The sequence below is a fragment of the Electrona antarctica genome (genome assembly GCF_951216825.1).
Source record: "Electrona antarctica genome assembly, chromosome: 15".
Lineage (NCBI taxonomy): Eukaryota > Metazoa > Chordata > Actinopteri > Myctophiformes > Myctophidae > Electrona > Electrona antarctica.
The window spans coordinates 45,750,899-45,773,398 of record NC_136796.1 but is presented as its reverse complement, the minus strand read 5'-3'; the positions used below and the strand labels follow the sequence as shown (position 1 = coordinate 45,773,398).

The 22,500-nt window shown below is 44.2% G+C and overlaps 1 protein-coding gene across 1 annotated transcript in view; it reads left to right on the top strand.

The window, feature by feature from the left end:
• Positions 1–22,500, top strand: part of ash1l (ash1 (absent, small, or homeotic)-like) — a gene marked incomplete at its 5' end in the record, with an annotated part of 70,226 nt that overhangs the window by 32,288 nt on the left and 15,438 nt on the right. Inside the window, 9 exons of the mRNA XM_079522127.1 lie at positions 1,332–1,440; positions 2,688–2,837; positions 7,058–7,125; positions 9,146–9,315; positions 10,871–11,023; positions 13,554–13,608; positions 14,890–15,022; positions 18,204–18,491; positions 21,605–21,691. Of these exons, the coding sequence (XP_079378253.1) occupies positions 1,332–1,440; positions 2,688–2,837; positions 7,058–7,125; positions 9,146–9,315; positions 10,871–11,023; positions 13,554–13,608; positions 14,890–15,022; positions 18,204–18,491; positions 21,605–21,691 (1,213 nt within the window). The remainder of the gene's footprint in view (positions 1–1,331; positions 1,441–2,687; positions 2,838–7,057; positions 7,126–9,145; positions 9,316–10,870; positions 11,024–13,553; positions 13,609–14,889; positions 15,023–18,203; positions 18,492–21,604; positions 21,692–22,500) is intronic.

Here is a 22,500-nt window from a genome sequence, read left to right as displayed (position 1 = left end):
CCTCTTTATCCAAAATGTTAAATCGTGGCTGTAATCGTGGAATAAACAAACACACAGGGAATGGAGACGTAACATTTTCATGATTTAAAAAAAATAGCAGCGCGGCACTCGGTGCCGCGCTACGAGCTTGTAGATCTGCTATTTTTCAATAGCTAAAGTATAACATAATGCTTTAAAACACCAAAAGGGGTTCCCGCCCAGAATGGGTTAACACAATTATGTACAACGAAATTATCTTGATAGCATCGTTCCAAAAAGAGCGATAGAATCCAATGCATAGATGTTGGTATAGCAGCATGGGTACTAATATATAAATAAACGATAAAAAGTCAGGTCTGGCAGAGCGGGCGTAGGTGGGGTGTACTATCACTTGGATTTAGGGTTCAACAAAATAATAACTGGTGAAGAAGTTGTTCATTTTCGCGCAAATTTGGCCCAGACTGGCCCACCACAACCAGCGCGCAGATAGCAGAAACTCTACCGCCCGCTCCGTCGAGGCACACACACAAACACACAAGCCCTAATACCACCACTTTTACAGAACAGCATAAATGATACAAACCAACAGACAACTACACAACCCTTTGTTGCTCTCACAAGAATGATGCTGGCAAAAGAACTCAAGATAGAAGAGGGTTTATTTGTCACTCACTTTGCCTGCCTGTACTATTCCTTTATGTTTTCTGTTCTTGTTAATGGTTTCTCCCTATCTCTATCTCGACAGTATCTCTCTTATCTCGTCTCTTTCGTTCTCTCTATCTCCGTCTCGCTCTCTGCATCTCTCTGTGTGTTTCTGTGGCTCGGGCTCGGCGTTGTTCTTGGTAGCAAATTTCTATTTTAGTTTTAGTCATAGTCTTTGGAATAAAGCTTTTAGTCACATTTTAGTGTTAGCCTAGTTTTAGACTAAATCTACAGTTGATTTAGTCGAACAAAATGTGTTTTGGCGGGCCTTGATTTTTTTTTCCAAATAGCCGATCTACAAGCCCACAACGCGTCGCGCTGTGAGCTTGTAGATCGTCTATTCTCAGCATGCAACTAATTGTAAAATGACTTATACTGGATCTCTTGTCCACTAGTACCTTCCTAACATTTTAGTCTAGTTTTTATTTGTTGACAAAATCGACAGTATATTTAGTCATAGTTTTAGTCATCACAGCTTAGTTTTCATTTAGTTTTCGGCCGTGAAAAAAGGTAGTCGACGAACATTTTTCGTCATAGTATTAGTCGACGAAATCAACACTGCTTAAGTTGGGCTGTGCGTCTCTGATGACTTGTGTGTGTCTGTCTGTGTGTCTGTGTGTCTGTCTGTGTGTCTGTGTGTCTGTCTCCAGGTCCGTGAACGGTGTGTATAGAATCGGTCTGTTTGCCCTGAAGGACATGAACAGCAGCACTGAGCTCACCTACGACTACAACTTCCATTCCTTCAACACAGAGGAACAGGTGAGGCTGTTCTCTCAGATAACGCACGCACGCACGCACGCACACACGTACGCACGCACTGCGGCCCAGTAACCAGGCTCCTCAAATTACTCTAATCTGAATCTCAATGCTTTTAGAGGGGGAAAAAGAAAGGTTTACAGTACGTTTCGGAATTCTAAATAAATTGTTTGTTGTTATTATTAATATTATTGCAGCAGATTATAACATCTTGAAATCAGGGTTGGTAGTAGTAGGATTCATTGATAATGTTTATATTGTTCTAATTTATAAATAGAAATGAAATGTTAATCTGCACAATTAGCGCCGGGATTTCTTTCAAAATAGAAGCTCGGGGTGCCGGGAAGATATGGCTGCTTTTACTCTGTAAAGCCTTCCGTTCCGGACAAAAATCGGGAGACATATTTTTGCTTGCTTACCTCGCTATCGTTACCATAAAGTCGCTCGATAATCCCTCGCGTTCATATTTTGAACGAGAGGCAGAAATGAAGAGCTCCGTATATCCATCTGGTCAAAACCACGGAGAGCGCCCTGGATTAGGAGATACGAGGGATTCTTTCTGCAGCGGTAAACGGGGAAGTGAACGGGACCGCGCGAGTGCGAAGAGCAAGGAGTATGGTGGCCTTGGAGGCCAACTCAAAAAAAATAAAAAAATAAATCAGACAATTTTTCTCTCGTTTGATATCAATGGAAATGCGCTAGGTCCAGGACGTGTGTACACGTCCTCGCCTTAGAGTATATATGAATAGAGACGGCACCCGGATGAAACCCTGAGGCGAAATGGACATAGTGGCCGAATTTGATATTGCAGCGTGGGCCCAAACACATGAACGCGTTGGTCCGTTGACTATCATTGTGCACGTTCACGATGACACGTGAACGCTGAATGCCTGCAATGATAGTCAGCGGCAGCGCGTTCATGTGTTTGGGCCCAATCCATCCCAGAATGCACTCTGTTCCTACCCAGAATGCACAGTGAAATCGCCTCATGCGCTTTTGAGCAACTTAATGCAAGTGGATGGGAGGAGAACTCGGGTGCCGTCTCTATTCATATATACTCTAAGGTCCTCGCAACCCGTCGGTTGGATTAGTTAGTACGGTCTCAATGGGTTAAAAGGACACATTTTACAGTACTGTACATAGAATTGGACACATGGATTGGATGCTCCAGACTTCCAATTCGTGACTTACCATAACTTGTTCTCTCTGGGGGTTTTTTTTTCCGACCCTCCGTTTTTTCTACTTTACAGCAAGTGTGTAAGTGCGGCTCAGAAGGCTGTCGAGGAATCATTGGCGGGAAGAGCCAGCGAATCAACGGCCTGCCGGGCAAACCGGGCGGGACTCGGCGACTCGGCCGTCTGAAGGAGAAGCGCAAGTCCAAACACCAGCTCAAAAAACGAGTGAGTGACCGGTGTTGTTTTCTTTTTTAGTCTATAGTCTTTGGAATGAAACTTCATTTAGTTTTAGTCACATTTTAGTCACCAGGAATGTTTTAGTGTTAGTGTCTAGTTTTAGTCGACTAAATATCATGCGATTTTAGTCGACTAAAATGTATTTTGTCGGGCCTTGATGCCGTCGTAATGGCTGATTTTACACTTGCTGAAAATAGCCGATCTACAAGCTCACAACGCGTCGCGCTGCGACGCGTTGTGAGCTTGTAGATCGGCTATTTTCAGCATGCAACCAAGTGTAAAATGACTTATACTGGATCTCTTTTCCACTAGTCCCTTCCTAACATTTTAGTCTAGTTTTTATTTGTTGACGAAATTGTCAATATATTTAGTCTTAGTTTTAGTCACTGTAGCTTAGTTTTCATTTAGTTTCCATTTAGTTTTTGTCAGTGGAAAAAAGGTAGTCGACGAACATTTTTCGTCTTAGTTTTAGTCGACGAAAACAACACTGTGAGTGACACAGAACCACTGCCAGAGTAAGATAGTGTTGGAAACTTGGAAAGGAGCCAGCTTAGGTGGTTCGGGGCATCTGGTTAGGATGCCTCTCGGGCGTCTCCCTAGGGAGGTCCTCGAGGGCAGACCAAGTCCCACTGGGGCAGACCAAGGCCCCAGTGAGGCTCTCCAACGTTGAAGCACTGGGCCCTAGTGGTAAGAGGAGGGACTGCAGGCGGACCCATGGAAGTATGATGAGGAAACCCCGTGCAGCTGGGCTTTAATGTTGAGCGCGTTTGTAGGCGGAAGTAGAAGGCTCTTCCGGGTGCTTCAAAACGCCACTGAGCAACTTCCACTGACATGAATTGCGGGGGGGGGGGGGGGGAGCTTCGCGCCAGTTCAGTCTCTATCCTTCTTTATACTCTATGGAGGAGACCTCGGGTGCAGACCAATTAAGGTTGGAGGAATCACATCGACTCACTGGCCTTGGAACACCTCGGGATCCCCCCCAGGAGGAAGTCACTATAATGTTGCTCTGGAGGAGAGGGAAAGTCTGGTGGAGCTCTCTGGTGGAGCTGTTGCCCCCCGCGACCCGACTACGGATAAGCGGTTGAAGATGGAAGGGAGGATGGATGGATGGAATTACTGGTCAGAAAATAGTTTGAAGGGAAAAACACTCGCAGATTGAACAGAGAGAAAACTGAAACCATGATATTTTGTTGAAGTTAACACATGGAAAAGCACTTGTTAAGTTGTTAGTCATCCTTGTCCGCTCGAAAAAGAGATCAGTTGCTCCGTTCCAAAATAGCGACCAATCAGTCATTAATGACCCTCATTTGTTGAAAGGCAGACTGTGGGGTTTTTTGTCAGTTACCGACTGGTTTAGAAAAATGAGCCAAGTTCCTTTTTTTGGCTTTGTTGAAACTCAGGTGCATTGTGTATGTAGGGCATCCGTGTTCCCTTTTGTCTCGGAGGAACTCTTATTGGGGCACAAGGGCTTCTGAAAATGTGACACGGAGAACTTAACCCATTTTGGGCGGGAACCCCTTTTGGTGTTAGCATTGTGCTATGCTTTAGCGATTGAAAAATAGCAGATCTACAAGCTCGTAGCGCGCCACCGAGTGGCGCGCTACGAGCTTGTAGGTCTGCTATTTTTTGAAAAATCGAAGAACGACTGACATAGAAACATAGCTTTTTCAGAAAACTGTCAGGATGTAGAAGACATTTTTTGAATCTGATCTCAGGTCAAAATGGGTTAAAGGGCCATGCTGCTTAATTTTAGCTTTGAAATATGATATTGTGGTTACGGACGGAGGACATCGGCGTGTACAGCCACCAGTCTGTGATGTTATACTGTATGTGCGTGCGCGCGCGTGTGTGCATGCGTGGGTGTGCGTGCACGTGTGTAGGCCTATATATAACCAGTAAAGCCCAAAATGTTATAGCTGTAAGATGAGATCCTTCTAAACGTTATTACTGTGGAACCTTTGGTATTGTCTTGAGAAAAACAAAATCAGACCCGTCTGAATGAGCTGTACTGTACTGTACTGTACTGTACTGTACTGTACTGTACTGTACTGTACTGTACTGTACTGTACTGTACTGTACTGTACTGTACTGTACTGTACAAGCCCTCCTCCCTGGCCTGTGTGTGTCTGTGTGTTAGGCTGTGCAACAGTGACACTTGGTGGTGAACAAACGCTATAACAGCTATTTTCGTGCTCGGACACAGCCAGGGACACAGGGACAGACCCAGGAACACAGGGACAGACCCAGGGACACATCCAGGGACACAGGGACAGACCCAGGGACACAGGGACAGACCCAGGGACACAGGGACAGACCCAGGGACACAGCCAGGAACACAGGGACAGACCCAGGGACACAGCCAGGGACACAGGGACAGACCCAGGGACACAGGGACAGACCCAGGGACACAGCCAGGGACACAGGGACAGACCCAGGGACACAGGGACAGACCCAGGGACACAGCCAGGAACACAGGGACAGACCCAGGGACACAGCCAGGGACACAGCCAGGGACCCAGGGACAGAACCAGGGACACAGCCAGGGACACAGGGACAGACCCAGGGACACAGCCAGGGACACAGGGACACAGCCAGGGACACAGGGACAGACCCAGGGACACAGGGACAGACCCAGGGACACAGGGACAGGCCCAGGGACACAGGGACAGACCCAGGGACACAGCCAGGGACACAGGGACAGACCCAGGGACACAGGGACAGACCCAGGGACCCCGGGACAGACCCAGGGACACAGGGACAGACCCAGGGACAGACCCAGGGACACAGCTACACACATAGCTGTCTATAGGAGTGGTTGCACCACTCAAAAAGCATAAAAGCACTTTAAAAAGTCAGATCAGATGCGTATTTATTTTAAACGAAAACTGCATTAGTCAATGCACAATGCACACACACAATGCAGATACACGAGAGGCTGGAGTATGTGGTTACTTACTGAGACAAACGTTTGTGGCTTCTGGCTCATTGCTTCTGAGGGGTCCCTGGAACAACATATTTGCAGATGGGGGTCGGCGGCCAAATTCATAATTCTGGGGCTCCTTGACATGAAATAGTGTGAGAACCACTGACATAGAAAGATAGGGTTTTTCTGAAAACTGTCAGAATTTAGAAGGCATTTGTAGAATCGTCTTCAGTTCTAAATGGGTTAATGTTACTTGTCATGTTTTTCTCTTCACACCAGATGAATACAATAGATGAGCTGTGTGGAGGAACAGAGTCTGGCATCAGTGTTTACTTACTCAGTTCTGACATGACGGCACTGCCAAAATATAAACCTCAGACAATATAAAACAAAAGGCAAACAGAGTACTACAATTCCTCAAAGTTAATGAAGCAGCCCTGGGCTCCATTTTATTTTATTTATTTGTATTTTTATTTCATTGTAGTTCCCAACTGTTTTCTGTTGGTGCTGCCTGTGATGGAAAGAACTGATCTTCAAGCCAGTGTTGTTTTTGGCAGCACATTTAGTTTTAGTCATTAAGTCTCTTGAATAGTTTTAATTTAGTTTTAGTCACATTTTAGTCACCTGGAATGTCTTAGTGTTAGTCTAGTTTTAGTCGACTAAATGTCATAGGATTTTAGTCGACTAAATCTACAGTTGATTTAGTCGAACAAAATGTATTTTGGCGGGCCTTGATGCCGTCGTAATGACAGTTTTTTTCACTTGCTGAAAATAGCCGATCTACAAGCTCACAACGCGTCGCAGCGTGACGCGTTGTGAGCTTGTATATTGGCTATTTTCAGCATGCAACCAAGTGTAAAATGACTTATAAAGGGTCTCTTGTCCACTAGTCCCTTCCTAACATTTTAGTCTAGTTTTTATTTGTTGACGAAATTGTCAGTACATTTACTCTTAGTTTTAGTCACCATAGCTTAGTTTTCATGTAGTTTCCATTTAGTTTTCGTCAGTGGAAAAAGGTAGTCGACGAACATTTTTCGTCTTAGTTTTAGTCGACGAAAACAACACTGCTTCAAGCTAACGGGTCACACTGTGACCAATCTGGGAACCCACTGAGTGCCGCGCTTGTAGATCTGCTACTTTTCAATAGCTAAAGTATAACATAATGGCGCTTTAAAACACCAAAAGGGGTTCCCGCCCAGAATGGGATATTAAATGAGGCAGAATGGTGTACAAACTGGCCTGTGAACTGATGTCTCTCTAACACTGTGTCTGTCTCTCCCTCTAGGAAGAAGAGTCAAGTGACAGCAGCAAGTTTTACCCTCACCTCATGAAACCCATGTCCAACAGAGAAAGGTAGCACGCACACACACAACACACACACACACACACACACACACACACACACACACACACACACACACTCACACGTATCGCTATCCAAATGGGGACGCAATTTTTCATTAAAACACTTTGATTGCCACCTTCGGTATTATTTGATTAGTTATTCTGCCACCGCCAGCCAGTGTTTTCCAGTGTTTTTACCTTGTTTTGTTGGACCCGCGGGAACCACAATGTGTCGAAGACGTAAACAAAGGCTGTCTGGAGGGGCAGAGAGATCGTCTTTCCTTTCACCCGGAAAATACATTTAGTAAACGAGATTATCTGTTCTGTAGTTATGGGATGTTGAGGTTGAGTTTATTGTTTTGACCAAAAAACGGGAAAAGAATCCCAGATAAATGTACTTTTGAAAATCTGGAGGCGGACGGAGGAAAACATGTACACTTCCGGTTCATTTCCGGTTGTATCCGTCTCCTTGCAACCTGGCATCATTCATACGTTGGCAAAGAGCGCCCTCTTGTGTAGTCACTGAAAACACGCCAGAAAAAGGAGATCTCTGTCCATGGCAGTCAAGCGTTGGATTAACCCATTTTGGGGCGGGAACCCCTTTTGGTGATTTAAGCATTATGTTATACTTTAGCTGTTGAAAAATAGCAGATCTACAAGCTCATAGCGAGGCACCGAGTGCCGCGCTACGAACTTGTAGATCTGCTATTTTTGAAAAATCGTGAAATTGTGGTGCAAAACCTTGAATATAATCTTCCAGGGTGAACGTTTTTAACTCAAATCTTTGCTTCTGGGGGGTCCCTGGAACAACATATTTTCAGATGGAGTTCGGCGACCAATTACAAATATTTCTTGGGGGGTCCTTGACATGAAAATGTTTGAGCACCACTGACATAGAAACATGGGTTTTGTCAGGATTTAGAAGGCATTTGTAGAATCGTCCTCAGGTCTAAATGGGTTCATTGTAACCCAACCCACTGAATGGTGAAACCTAACCCTAACCCTAATTAACTATATATATTTTTTTAAATCCTCAATTGGGACAGAAAAATGTCTGCGTAAGTAAAAAAAATTGTCTGGTCTGTAATATCCTTCAAATGACATTATGTCCCCACGTGGATAGTAATACAAGCAGTAACACACACACACACACACACACACACGCACACACACACACACGCCACTAGACAGGAAGTATAGTTTGAAGTGTTACGGAGTCCTGAAACCAAATGCTTTGGCTCCGTTTTCTACAACAACAGCAGCCAAGTATAGACTGCAAGCTGAGTGGGACTCTGTAAGAAAACATTCTCTCACTAGAGAAGTTTTACATGGAAATTGTAGAAAAAACACCACAAGGTTTCTGTCTCATGTTGCAGTACCTACCTTGTATGTGGAAAGGTTTTGATTGATTGATTGATTGATTGATTGATTGAATACATGCATGGCTGATTGATTGAGTGATTGACGGCAGACTGAGTTGTACGTCAGTCTTATATGGATGTACAGTAGTTCACATGAGTGTTAGAGAGGCAGGGGGCTGAAATCCCGTAAGAAGGCACTTTTGGACAAAAATTGCTGATCTACAAGTACAAGGTCTCAACGCGTCGCACTGCGACGCGTTGAGACCTTGTAGATCAGCTATTTTCGGGACACAACCCAGCACTCTTTATCTACTGGAGATGCGGTGTGGATTTTGAAACAAATTTGTTCAACGCAAAATGCTGCGCTCAAGTTCAGGAGACTTTGGAGAAAAAACAATTCTCCTGAATGCTGCCTTCCGGCATGGCATGGAAAGGAGAGGATGGGCATTTTGCATTTATTTCACCATGTAGTAAACGCTGCATTCGTGGTCTGGAAAGGGCAGTTGTTTTACAGACGGGGTAAAAGGGCAGGGGCTGAAGCCCCCTTTGACGTCTATGTGTGCACGTCCCTGCTTACACATCATATACGTACAGTACATCCATATGAATGAATGAATGAATGCAGTGATTTAACAAGAGTCCTCCCGGGTTGTCTTGGGCCCCGTCAGGAACTTTGTGCTGAAGCATCGAGTGTTCCTCCTGAGGAACTGGGAGAAGATGAGAGAGAAGCAGGAGCTGCTGAAGAGGGAAGGGGAGCGAGAGAGAGACGCCAGCAGCCTGTCCGCCTACACCCGCTGGGGAGGAGGGGTCATACGAGACGACGGCAACATCAAATCAGGTGTGTGTGGGCGTCAGGTGTGTTGATTTCGTCGACTAAGACTTAAGACGAAAAATGTACGTCGACTACCTTTTTTACTGACGAAAGCTACATGGAAACTAAATGAAAACTAAGCTATGATGACTAAAACTGAGACTAAATATACTGACAAATAGAAACTAGGCTAAAATGTTAGGAAGGGACTAGTGGACAAGAGTATCAAGTAGTGGACAAGAGATCCAGTATAAGTCATTTTACACTTGGTTGCATGCTGAAAATAGCCGATCTACAAGCTCACAACGCGCCACACTGCGACCCTAGATCGGCGTCATCATTACGACGGCGCCAAAATACATTTTAGTCGACTATATCAACTGTAGATTTAGTCGACTAAAACTAGATTAACACTAAAACATTCCACATGACTAATAAAATGTGACTGAAACTAAATTAAAACTATTTGAAGAGACTGTGACTAAAACTAATGCCAAAAACAATCGCTCACCTACTGGGGCTGCCCGGTCCGCGTCGGAAGTGTCCCCGAGCAAACAAAACGTAATTCCTAATTGCTCTCCGGGTGCCATATTAATGTCACTATCCCCACTGCTTCTACACACATACTGGTTATATATTTTTTCTAAATTCAGAAATACAGAATAAGATTGAGATATTCCAGTCTATGCAGAAGTGTAATATTGTTGTTAATGTAGTTACATTTGCTCTGTTACACAATGACACAGCGTTATAGAGGGTATGCGCATGTTGTTTAAATTAATTTCATGCAATCAAATAGGACTTTTCTGTTTGGATGTATGGGCTGTCAAGGCCAGAAAGTAGTTTTTTGCCACTCAGTAGGCTTTCCCGCATAACTTCCTGGTATGATGATGATGTCACGCGCATACCCTCTATTGTAGTGACTGGAAGGGAAGTATAGCAGAACGGATTGCCCTCATGAAGTACCGGAGTTTCTTGTGCTTTCCAGCGGTGGATCAGGGGTAGAGTGGCTGGATGGTAACCGCAAGGTTGCCAGTTCGAACCCTGTGGGCTCCCCCCAGAGTTAGTGTCGAAGTGTCCTTGAGCAAGACTCTGAACCCCCTAATGGATCTATAGCTGAGACCCGGCCTCTCCCACTTAAGACACTTTCAAGCCGGGCTCATTCATCATAATCATAAATATCATGGATTTTTACACATTAAATACTGGTTCATTTTTTGGAACCAGACCTTCAAAATCTCTTCCAAAATCCGTCAACAAGGCCTGCCGTATGCACTGGAAAAAGATATGTGCGTGGCATTTATTTTTTAAAACAGTGTTTTATCATATATAGGAAAACTATTGGTGGAGAGGTTTGTCTAACCCATGTTATGCTTAGCTGTGATTGGACCATAGCAGTTTGGGGAGGGGCTTATAGCTATAGGTGAATTATTGCTCCTGATGTGCTGGTTGGTTGGCCTTGCATTGGTTTCCTCCGCCATCGGTGTGTGTGAATGGGTGAATGTAAATGCACAATCTATGTAAAGCGCCTTGGATAAAGAGACGCTATTATAAATGCACCCATTTTCCCATGTATTTCCAGACGTCTTCCTGACTCAGTTCTCGGCGCTGCAGACCTCCAGGTCGGTGCGCACGCGGCGTCTGGCCGCTGCCGAGGAGAACACGGAGGTGACTCGCACGGCTCGCCTGGCTCACATCTTCAAGGAGATCTGCGACATGATCACCAGCTACAAGGGTCAGTTCACACACCGAGCGATGAGTGATCACCAGTTACAAAGGGTCAGTTCACACACGGAGCGATGAACGATCACCAGTTACAAGGGGTCAGTTCACACACTGAGCGATGAATGATCACCAGTTACAAGGGTCAGTTCACACACCGAGCGATGACTGATCACCAGTTACAAAGGGTCAGTTCACACACCGAGCGATGACTGATCACCAGTTACAAAGGGTCAGTTCACACACCGAGCGATGACTGATCACCAGTTACAAAGGGTCAGTTCACACACCAAGCGATGAATGATCACCGTTTACAAGGGTCAGTTCACACACCGAGCGATGAATGATCACCAGTTACAAAGGGTCAGTTCACACACCGAGCGATCACCAGTTACAAGGGTCAGTTCACACACCGAGCGATGACTGATCACCGGTTACAAGGGTCAGTTCACACACCGAGCGATGACTGATCACCGGTTACAAGGGTCAGTTCACACACCGAGCGATGACTGATCACTGGTTACAAAGGGTCAGTTCACACAGCAGTTACAAAGGGTCAGTTCACACACCAAGCGAACAAACGAAGCCAGTGGCGTGCACAGATAGACACTAGGTGGTGCTAGAGCACCCCCTGCCCCTTTTCCCTCTGGACAAATGTGCCTTTTTTTACAGTGTACACTGTACACTGTGTGGACCATGGTGACATTGATCAATTCTTGATTAAAAAAAGCTTCTAATATATTATTTAGGCCCCAAAAATCTATAAATCTCACACTAAAGGCAACCGGCCGGTTCCACACGCTGCACAAGGTGCCCTTTTTTTTCTCCACTTGAGCACTTGCCCCTCTAAATGTCTGTGCACGCCACTGAACGAAGCCCTTCCATTATTGCTATACCTGAAAAATATGGGGTGTGTTGTTTTTTTTTTAGTGACCTTAGAGGACTTTTCTCGGCAGGAAATGTGCATGCGGTTTACGGCTATTCCTGTTGTCATGATGTGGTCTCAGAGCATGTGGTGGTTGGTTGGTCGGTTGGTTGGTTGTGCACGCTGCCCTCTGTAGGTCACAGGAAGTGCCAGTCATTTCTCTAATGTGTTTAAGCTGTAGTCATATTACCTCCATGGTATTTCTGCTGCTGCCATGTGTAACTTGACTTTGAGCTGTGTCTCAGTTAAAGGCATGTAGGGGCGAATGTAAACACGCGTAGCAGCCGTTTACATAAACACTTACAGTATGAGGACGGGCGGTATATATATATCGGGGGTGCGGCTGACAGCCCATGAAACCTCAAAGGGCAAAGATTCCTCTTTTAAACTTTTAACGAGTATACATTCGTTATACTTTGAAGACACCTAAAATTAACCTGACAGTTTATACTGTTTAGTTTAGTTTAAAATAATGCTATTCTTTTTTGAGTGGTGCAACCACTCCAAGGAACAGCAATGTCCGTGGGTGTTAACCTATGTGACTATGAGTACCAGTAGGGGAAAAAGTGGCGCTGTTGTGCCAGAAACAGAGAGAGAGTGCTGCACTGTTGCCTGCTAATGAGGGAGAGAGAGAGAGAGAGGTAGGGGGAGAGGGGGAGTTGCACCACACTTTTTTTACCCATTCAAAACGGGAACCCCTTTTGGGGAAGTGCCAGTCATTTTATTAAGCGTTATGTTATACTTTAGCTATTGGAAAATAGCAGATCTACAAGCTCATAGCGCGGCACCGAGTGCCGCGCTATGAGCTTGTAGATCTGCTATTTTTTGAAAATTTGTTAAAAATGTGGCGCAAATCTTTGAATATGTATTCTTTCAGAGTCGAATGTTTTTAACTCAAATCTTTGCTTCTCGGGGGGGGGGGGGGGGGGGGGGGTCCCTGGAATAACATATTTTCAGATGGGGGTCGGCGGCCAATTACATATATTTTTGCGGGTCCTTCACAAGAAAATGTTTGAGAACGACTGACATGGAAACATGAGGTTTTTCAGAAAACTGTCAGGATTTAGAAGACATTTGTAGAATCGTCCTCAGGTCTAAATGGGTTAATGAGTTCATTCGTTTGAACACACCTAAAATTTTTTTTTTTTTTTTTTTAAACAAAAATAAAGTTAAACCTGCCAAGAGAGGCTGGTTGTAAATTTACTAACCATAACCAGGCTGTTGTTTTATACCAGATAGTTTTATAGGAATTGTTAAAATATAGCCTATATATTTAAAGTTGAATACAATATTGGTTTTAGATTGATTAGATATGCAAGTCCTCGTTTTTTTATTTTTTTATTTTTTTTCTGCACTAATGCAATTATCTCCATGTTTCTTTTCAATTCTACAACAGATTTCCGTCTCCTCTGTTTTCTCATTGAGTGGTTAAAAGCTAGACTAAACGTTCCATTACAACTCCTACATTCCTTTCCTATACTCTGACCTTCCAAACCTCACTGGTTCGTCAGTCAGCATTTCTCTTTCCGTCTCTGCGCTGTGTAACGATGCATATGTGATTTAAAAATAATGACATTGTGTTGACAGGAAATTCATTCTTTCTCTCCTGACCACACAGACTCAGCTGGGCAGACGCTGGCCGCTCCGCTGGTGAACCTCCCGTCTAGGAAGAGGTAAGAATGTCTCTCAAAAACCCACGTACTGGTCAAGCAACGAACGAGGCTTCTGACTTCTGACGGAATGTTAAAGTTCAGCAGTACCAGAGCCTTATAGATATGGACAGAGTTACGCAAACTGCGTTCACTTCGTGGGGCTTCAGTCCAATGGCGGCTCTCCTACATTCTATTGAGAATGGGGACAACCAACTGGGACAAGTTCTGGACCGGAAGTAGGTAGAAATGCATTGGGACTCAGGCAACAGCCCAGCTTTAATGATCTTAAATACCTTTATTTTAGATAGTTTTTGTAGTAATAGTACAACATAAACATTAAAGAGACTTTAGTTGTTACTGTACAATACTTAAAAACAGTTGTCATGTTGCACACATGCTTAAAAATAGCTCTTGTTTGCGCCGCCCTCGTTGAAAACAATGTATTTCCAACTCCAGCTTGTCTCAGTTCAGGCTGCATGAACAGTGCTCGAGCGCTCGGTTTCTTCCCCCTCAACGTCGTAACTCTTCTATTAGATGGCTCTGAGCAGCACCAGCCAGCAGACAAACACAGTTAGAAACCTCCAAAGGAAACTGTTTTGACATAACAGGACTTTAGTGCAAGCAAACCCTCCGGTTGAAATAAATCTGGGCTGTTTATTATCAGCTGTTTTTATGCTATGTGATCTTTCAAGACAAATAATTAGTTACATTCAACCAAATTTTCATTAATCATGAACCTTTTTAAGACGTTTTCCGATTACAGCGGCGCTGAGATAATTGGTTCTGACATTTAACCATAATAAACAGCAGTTGTTTTTGGCAAATTTTGATTTTAGTTTTAGTCATTAGTCTTTTGAATAGTTTTCATTTAGTCTTAGTAACATTTTAGTCACCTGCAATGTTTTAGTGTTAGACTAGTTTTAGTCGACTAAATGTCATAAGATTTTAGTCGACTAAATCTATTGATGCTGGATCTCTTTTCCATTAGTCCCTTCCTAACAGTTTTAGTCTAGTTTGTATTTGTTGACGAAATTGTCAATATATTTACTCTTAGTTTTAGTCATCGTAGCTTAGTTTTCATTTAGTTTTCGTCAGTGGGAAAAAAGGTAGTCGACGGAACATTTTTCGTCTTGGTTTTTAGTCGACGAAATCAACCCTGTGCCTGTGTGTGTGTGTGTGTGTGTGTGTGTGTGTGTGTGTGTGTGTGTGTGTGTGTGTGTGTGTGTGTGTGTGTGTGTGTGTGTGTGCCTGTGTGTGTGTGTGTGTGTGTGTGTGTGTGTGTGTGTGTGTGTGTGTCTTCAGGAACAGTCAGTACTATGAGAAGGTGTCTGATCCTCTGGACCTCAGCACCATCGAGAAGCAGATCCTCACCGGCCACTACAAGACGGTGGAGGCCTTCGACACCGACATGCTCAAAGTGTTCCGCAACGCAGAGGTGGGTTGGTTCTCCTCCACCACACGTCGTGCACGCTCCGACACACACGCACACACACACACACACTAGGGCTTTCACTTCTAGTGATTTTTAAGTGGTGCAACCACTTCCTTAAGTGACTATGTGGGTGGGTGGGTGGGTGGGTGGCTGGGTGGCTGGGTGCGTCTGAGCACGAAAACAGCATGGTTGTTTTTCACCACCTGTGCGCACATACACGCACATATTAACTGTATATATGGTGATTTTGGGTGTGCCAGTACAGTACAGTACAGTAGAGGGTACAGTAGAGGGACCCCCACACGGTAACTCTGTCATTTCTCAACCGTTTCGGACGCGGGACGGCTCGCCGGAATCGGGGCGGCACCCTGGGTGCGTTCCTGTGGGTCTGGAACTCCCCCCCCCCCCCCCGGGACCCCCACACAGAGTTGCACCACTTACTTCACACGGGTGTGATTGACTAGTTGACTAGTTGTTTAACACTCCCATCGCCCCGGACGAAGTTCTTTGTCCTTTCTATTAGTAACGCCCGACGCTCAGGACGAAGTATTGTCCAAAAGACGAAGTTTATTGATACGAGAACAGATCGCATGGCTGTATAGCCCAGGCGCGCCTGCTGGGCTCTCCTCAGTGACGCGCAAAAGTGAGGCGTCATCGAAAAACTCCCTCCCCTGTTTAGCTGATAAAATCTTAAAACGTTCATAAATCGCGATCTAAATCATCCCGTCTTTTTCTGAAAAAAGTTAGACGGCGCTCCGCGGTCCAGTCGCTAGTCTTGATAGATTTATTATTGTCTCCCGTCGATCGACTCTATAGTGCTGTGGCTATTGTTAGCTGCTACACAACGGTCCGTCCGGAAAAGGCGTCCGTGTTTATAAATCGACTGGGCGCATGAATGTAATGGATTAAATAGTTCTGGGAAATTAAAGTGTTAACTACATATTATGTAAAAATATATATATATATATATTTGGGCAATAGTCACCAAAACTGTGTACATTGGTGACTATAAGCTAGCATTCTAGCTGATCTTGAGGCCTACAAAAAAAAACAACAACAACAAAAAACGCAAACAAAAGACACAGCTACAGTGTCATACTGTTTCTCTACACACAGACCCTTTGATTTACAAGTGTATTATTGAGTCGTATGGCTTAGTTTAAACAAGTGCCACTTGAAAAACCTCTCTGGGGCACTTGGTCTTAAGGTCATAATGGGTGGCAGGTCTTAAGTGGACCTTTAAATTAGGACAACTCTATTCACCCTTTTTTAACCTGTTCAGGAAGCATCATTCTTTTTCCCAGCAGCTTTCAGTAGTGTCCTCCTCGGCCCAGATCATGATTTTCATTGAATCATCCTTCATAGGATTGTGCATTTGTTATAAAATTATTTTTCATTATATTCAAATGTTATGCTAGCTAACATTAGCACACTAGCCGTCTAAATAATGTAAACAGACGCCAAAGCGCCTTGTTGTTTAGAGGCGTACGCTGTGTGGACCGTCGAGGGATGGGCGGTGCTATCCAATGAAGTGCTGTCCAATTAAAATCTCCTGGGGCGTGGCCGTCGTTGCTAAAAGCTGTTGGATAAAAAAGAATGACGCGTGATACGTGAATACAAGAAAAAATAGGCATAGAATTTCATGGTCCTTTAACCCATTCTGGGCGGGAACCCCTTTTGTTATACTTAAGCTATTGGAAAATATCAGATCTACAAGCTCGTAGACCTACAGAGCTTGTAGGTCTGCTATTTTAGAAAAATCGTGAAAATGTGGCGCAAATCTTTGAATATATATTCTTTCACGGCGAACGTTTTTAACTCGTATCTTTGCTTCTGGAGGGGTGGTTTTTTTTTTTAGATGGCCAAATACATATATTTCTGGGGGTCCTTGAGATGAAAATGTTTGAGAACCACTGACATAGAAACTTGGGGTTTTTCAGAAAACTGTCAGGATTTAGATGACATTTTGTAGAATCGTCCTCAGGTCTGGTCACATATAGTGGCGTTAGTGGGAAACTCACCTCAAAGGCTTTATAGTGACGGAATGATGAACACATAGTTTTAATGCTGGGAGTTTGTCTAGGATGGTGAGTTGAGTACATATGGTATGTTGTTGCACTGTGAGGTTCTTTTGTTCCTTAACCACCTGTCAATATTTATAGTTTAATGTGTCCGCCTGCAGCTGTGCCACTGAGACAAATTTAATTTCAAACTGAGGTCTCCACCAGTACCACTGAACGGAATCAACAGCTGGTTCTTATACAAGATGATTGCAGCTGTGAAAGCAAAAGCAGAATATATTTAGTTACTATTATAGTTACAATTGTGCTCAAGAGCTGTGAGTAAAACGACTCTAAAATAGTCACACACTGAGTTCACATGCTTTCAGGACACACATACTGTAACTCTCCTAACTTTTTAATGACGTCCTACCATGTTTTATTTTGGGCTTTCACTTCTAGTGATTTTTACTAGTTGACTAGTTGCCTAGTTTACTAGTCGACTAGTTGTTTAACTATGCCTACCTATTATGTTTAAATAATAGTTGTACATTTAAAAACGGTACATTGGTGAGATTCTTATCAACTAGTACCAACAACTAGTGCATTTACTAGTCGACTAGTTGAATAGTCGACTAGTTGCTTAACCCATTTTGGGCGGGAACCCCCTTTGGTGTTTTAAGCGTTAACGTTATGCTTTAGCTATTGAAAAATAGCAGATCTACAAGCTCATACAGCTTGTAGATCTGCTATTTTTGAAAAGTCGTGAAAATGTGGTGCAAATCTTTGAATATATATTTCAGAGCGAACATTTTTAACTAAAATATTTGCTTCTGGGGGGTCCCATGGAACTACATATTTTGAGATGGGGGTCCGTGGCCCAATAGAGATAATTCTGGGGGCCCTTGACATGAAAAAGGTTGAGCACAACTGACATAGAAGCATGGGTTATTCAGAAAACTATTAGGATTTAGAAGCCTTTTTTAAATCGCCTTCAGTTCAAAATGGGTTAAAGCCCTATTTTGGGCACGTCATTATTTTTTTTCCAATTGAGAGAAATGAGTAAATGGCGGTTTCAGAGGTTCACAAAGCTTGTAGGTCAGCTATTCTTGTCCTACAACTACGTATAAAATATAGCGAGTGGTTTAACACGATGTAAAAAATGACTTTTAATTTGTTTTCAGAAATACTACGGCAGGAAGTCGTCCGTGGGCAGGGACGTGTGTCGGCTACGGAAGGCATACTACAGCGCCCGGCACGAGGCGGCCGTCCAGATCGACGAGATCGTGGGCGAGACGGCCAGCGAGGCCGACAGCTCTGATTCGCTGGAGCGCGACCACGCCCACCATCACCATCATCACGGCGGGGGAGGAGGGGGGCCCGGGTCCCACGACAAGGACGACGACGTCATCCGTTGCATCTGTGGAATGTACAAGGACGAGGGACTCATGATCCAGTGTGAAAAGTGCATGGTGAGGATTTGTCTTTCTAATGGTCGACGCCGAACAGTCACACTTGCCTCTGTTTGCTCTTTGTTGAGACGGACCATATAGGGAAGGCTGAGAGGGAGACAGACTGCTGGGGAGACAGATTGTGTGAAAGCTGAGAGGGAGTTAGTGTAGGAGAGACAGACTGTAGGAAAGCTGAGAGGGTGACGATGTAGGAGAGACTGACTGTAGGAAAGCTGAGAGACAGACGATGTAGGAGAGACAGACTGTAGGAAAGCTGAGAGGTAGTTAGCGTATGAAAGACAGACTGTAGGAAAGCTAAGAAGGAGAGACAGTGTAGGAGAGACAGACTGTAGGAAAGCTAAGAAGGAGAGACAGTGTAGGAGAGACAGACTGTAGGAAAGCTGAGAGAGAGACAGTGTAGGAGAGAGAGACAGTGTAGGAGACACAGTGTATAGGAGAGACGGGCAGTAGAGAAAGCTAAGAGGGAGAGACAGGCAGTTATGGCCCCTACACATCGTAGTGCTTTTAACACTTTGACTACTAAACCCGAGTTGCTCGAGTTAATTCATAGTAGAACACTTTCCCTGCGAGCTTCCTGCACCGTTCTGTTGTGGTCGGCACTTTTCAACACTATAACAGGCGATTACACCGTTTTAAAGTGGATTTTCATGTCGAGCAACTCAGCGGTCGGTGCAGTGGCTGTTCAAAGGTAACTTTAAACTTAGGCAGTCTAGCCTAAAAGACGGCCGTGAATTGGTCCGCAGTTACCCTGTTAAAGTTGTCGGCGAGTCATCGGATCGTTATGTATCGGCTTTAAATCGGCTGTCATTATATCTTTGTGGTTTTTTAACACTAAACGATTGTTCGCCGACTAGGGATCACACACTGCAAGACGATGCGATCCAGACCCGATACATTTGTTTTTTTTATTTCAATTCATTTTGACGTCTCACGTCTGGGTGCAGGATCCCGTGATACATGCGCGAGACCGACAGGACGCCTCTCTCTCTCTCTCTCTCTCTCTCTCTCTCTCTCTCTCTCTCTCTCTCTCTCTCTCTCTCTCTCTCTCTCTCTCTCCGCACACACACACACACACACACACACACACAGGAACATACGGGCCGAAATAGAGCGAGACAGGAGGCAGGACACTAAAATCTTTATCTTCATTAAATAATTATGTCTCTCTGCGTCTCACACGATATGCGCGCGCGCACACACACACACACACACACACACAACACATACACACACACACACACACACACACAACACACAAACACACAGCGCACGTGGTGGTTTTGAATATCAACATTATTCACTCGGTGCCCCGCTACGAGCTTGTAGATCTGCTATTTTCCCACAGCTAAAGCATAACATAATGCTTAAAACACCAAAAGGGGTTCCCGCCCAGAATGGGTTAAAACACCAAAAGGGGTTCCCGCCCAGAATGGGTTAAAACACCAAAAGGGGTTCCCGCCCAGAATGGGTTAAGAGTTTCAACATCTATGGCCACAAAAACAAACATTTTTGCCTATACTGGCCAGTGTGGCTGGTAGGGTCTTTATCAACCACAGATGATGTGTAAAACCAACACAAGCTTTCTGTGTGAAACCGCTCTGGAGTCACAATAGCAAACAGAGCAGCAGCCAGGACCAGGCGTGCAGTCATAAAACTCCTTTATTCTTTGGTCAGATAGCATAACAGAGGGACAGGAAACCGAGGGCTGAGAGAGGGGGCTGAAGAACATGCAACACGTCTCTAAGCAGAGATTGAATTGGTGGGGGGAATGTTACGATTGTGTGGTGACCAGCGCGCTATCCGGTGACGTGGCCAAATACAATCCTTTATTTTAATGTTGAGTTAACCCATTCTGGGCGGGAAACCCCTTTTTGGTGGTTTTAAAGCATTATGTTATACTTTAGCTATTGAAAAATAGCAGATCTACAAGCTGTGCCGCGCTACGAGCTTGTAGGTCTGCTATTTTTTGAAAAATCTTGAAAATGTATAGCTTAAATCTTTGAACCTATATTCTTTCAGAGCGAACGTTTTTTTTAACTCAAATCTTTGCTTCTGAGGGGTTCCTGGAACAACATATTTTCAGACGTGGGGGGGGGGGGGGGGGTCGGTGACATATGATTTTAAGGGGTCCTTGACATGAAATATTGAGCACCACTGATATTAAAACATCAGACTTTCGACGTCAGGCCCACAATGGGTTAAATAAGCAGAGGGAATCAAACAACCCCTCTCTCCATCTGTTAGCGATTCGAGGCCCGGGAGAGAAGCCCTCTGTAGTCGTGGACGAACGTCGCACCGCGTGGTCTTGATTCAACAGCCCGGAGACGGAGTTGTAATCAAATTCCTCCCGTTTTTTCGTCTCCACATGATTGAATCAAGGCACCCAGGCAAGACAGTGACTGTGATGGAGCGGTCGTGTGATCACATTCCTCCCCCCGGTCCCAGTGATTTGTGGTTTAGCTGTAATGAATGTTGTTTTTACTTAGTTAGTTAGTTAGTGGCCGTTTCATTTTTTCAGTGATGCTGACAGAGAATGTTAAATGGTCGTCTGTCAGCGATACAATTTTTAAAATAACACGTGTAATTGCCTCCAATTTTAACCCGTTTAGACTTGAGAACGATTCTACAAATGTCTTCTAAAAAAAATTCTGTCAGCGGTGCTCAACCTTTTTCATGTCAAGGACCCCCCAGAATTATCTGTATACTTGGCCGTGGACCCCTATCTGAAAATGTCTTGTTCCAAGGACCCCCCCCCCACAGAAGCAAAGATTTGAGTTAAAAACGTTCGCTCTGAAAGAGTATATATTCAAAGATTTGCACCATATTTTCACGATTTTTCTAAAATAGATCTACAAGCTCGTAGCGCGGCACTCGGTGCCGCGCTACGAGCTTGTAGATCTGCTATTTTTCTTCCTTTAAAACACCAAAAGGGGTTCCCGTCCAGTACGGGTTAACCTACAGACAGATAAACCATTGTAAGAATGAGACTGAATTGACCAGATTTACAACAACGTTTTGGTGATGAAAACAGTAATACGACACACGGAAAGAAGCATGCGTTCATCATCATCATCAGCAGGTCTGACCAGATGTTTTGACTGATATTGTCGCAGGTCTGGCAGCACTTCGACTGCATGCGGTTGGAGGCGGAGGTGGAGCATTACCTGTGTGAGCAGTGTGACCCTCGCCCGGTGGACAGGGTACGTTCATCTTAAATTCATCATCGACGTCTTTATGCATTCCTTTCCTCTCTTAACTGTCTGTGTAACTCTTTCATTAAACACATTATTGTCCCTAGCATCCCTATAGAGCGTCGCAGTCCCCTCATGACGACGCCAGGCCCAGGAAATGAATCCCAATGCATTTTTCCCGTAGACATTTCAAAAAGTATTTATTTAAAGACCTTTTAAGCGTCGTACGAAGCCAACTCGAGTCGTGACAAATGATGACAACAAACACAATATTTTGGACCAAACAAATAATTACAAAGAAGAAAAACAACAAAAAAAGTGTTGTAACCTGCCGTTTTTTTCTACTTTCTAATTCTTTGTTTGGCCCAAAACACTGTGTTTATTGTCATGATTTCTCACAACTCGAGTTGGCTTTGTACGACGCTTAAAAGGTCTTTCAATAAATACTTTTTGAAATGTCTATGAGGAAAATGAACGGGGATTTCTTTTCCGGGTCTCTCGAGGGGGCAGGACTGCGACGCGTCATGTCACTCATGTCATAATATTCCGCCGTAATCTGAAGAATACCAAACGACTCGCCCCTTTACCAACTCGCCCCCGCGAAAAGTGTTAATGTAGTTAACAGTTAATTTAGTATTTCCCTCCCTCCCCTGAAATCTGAAATGATCTTGTATACAGATTTATTTCATTGTACAGTAGTCGATCTCTATACTCAAATCAAGGAAGAATAACATGAGACAGAGAGGGTGACTGCTTAATGAAGTTAATTTAGGACCTTCTAGCAGTTCATTTCTGTTTTATTAAACACATTTCTTCCA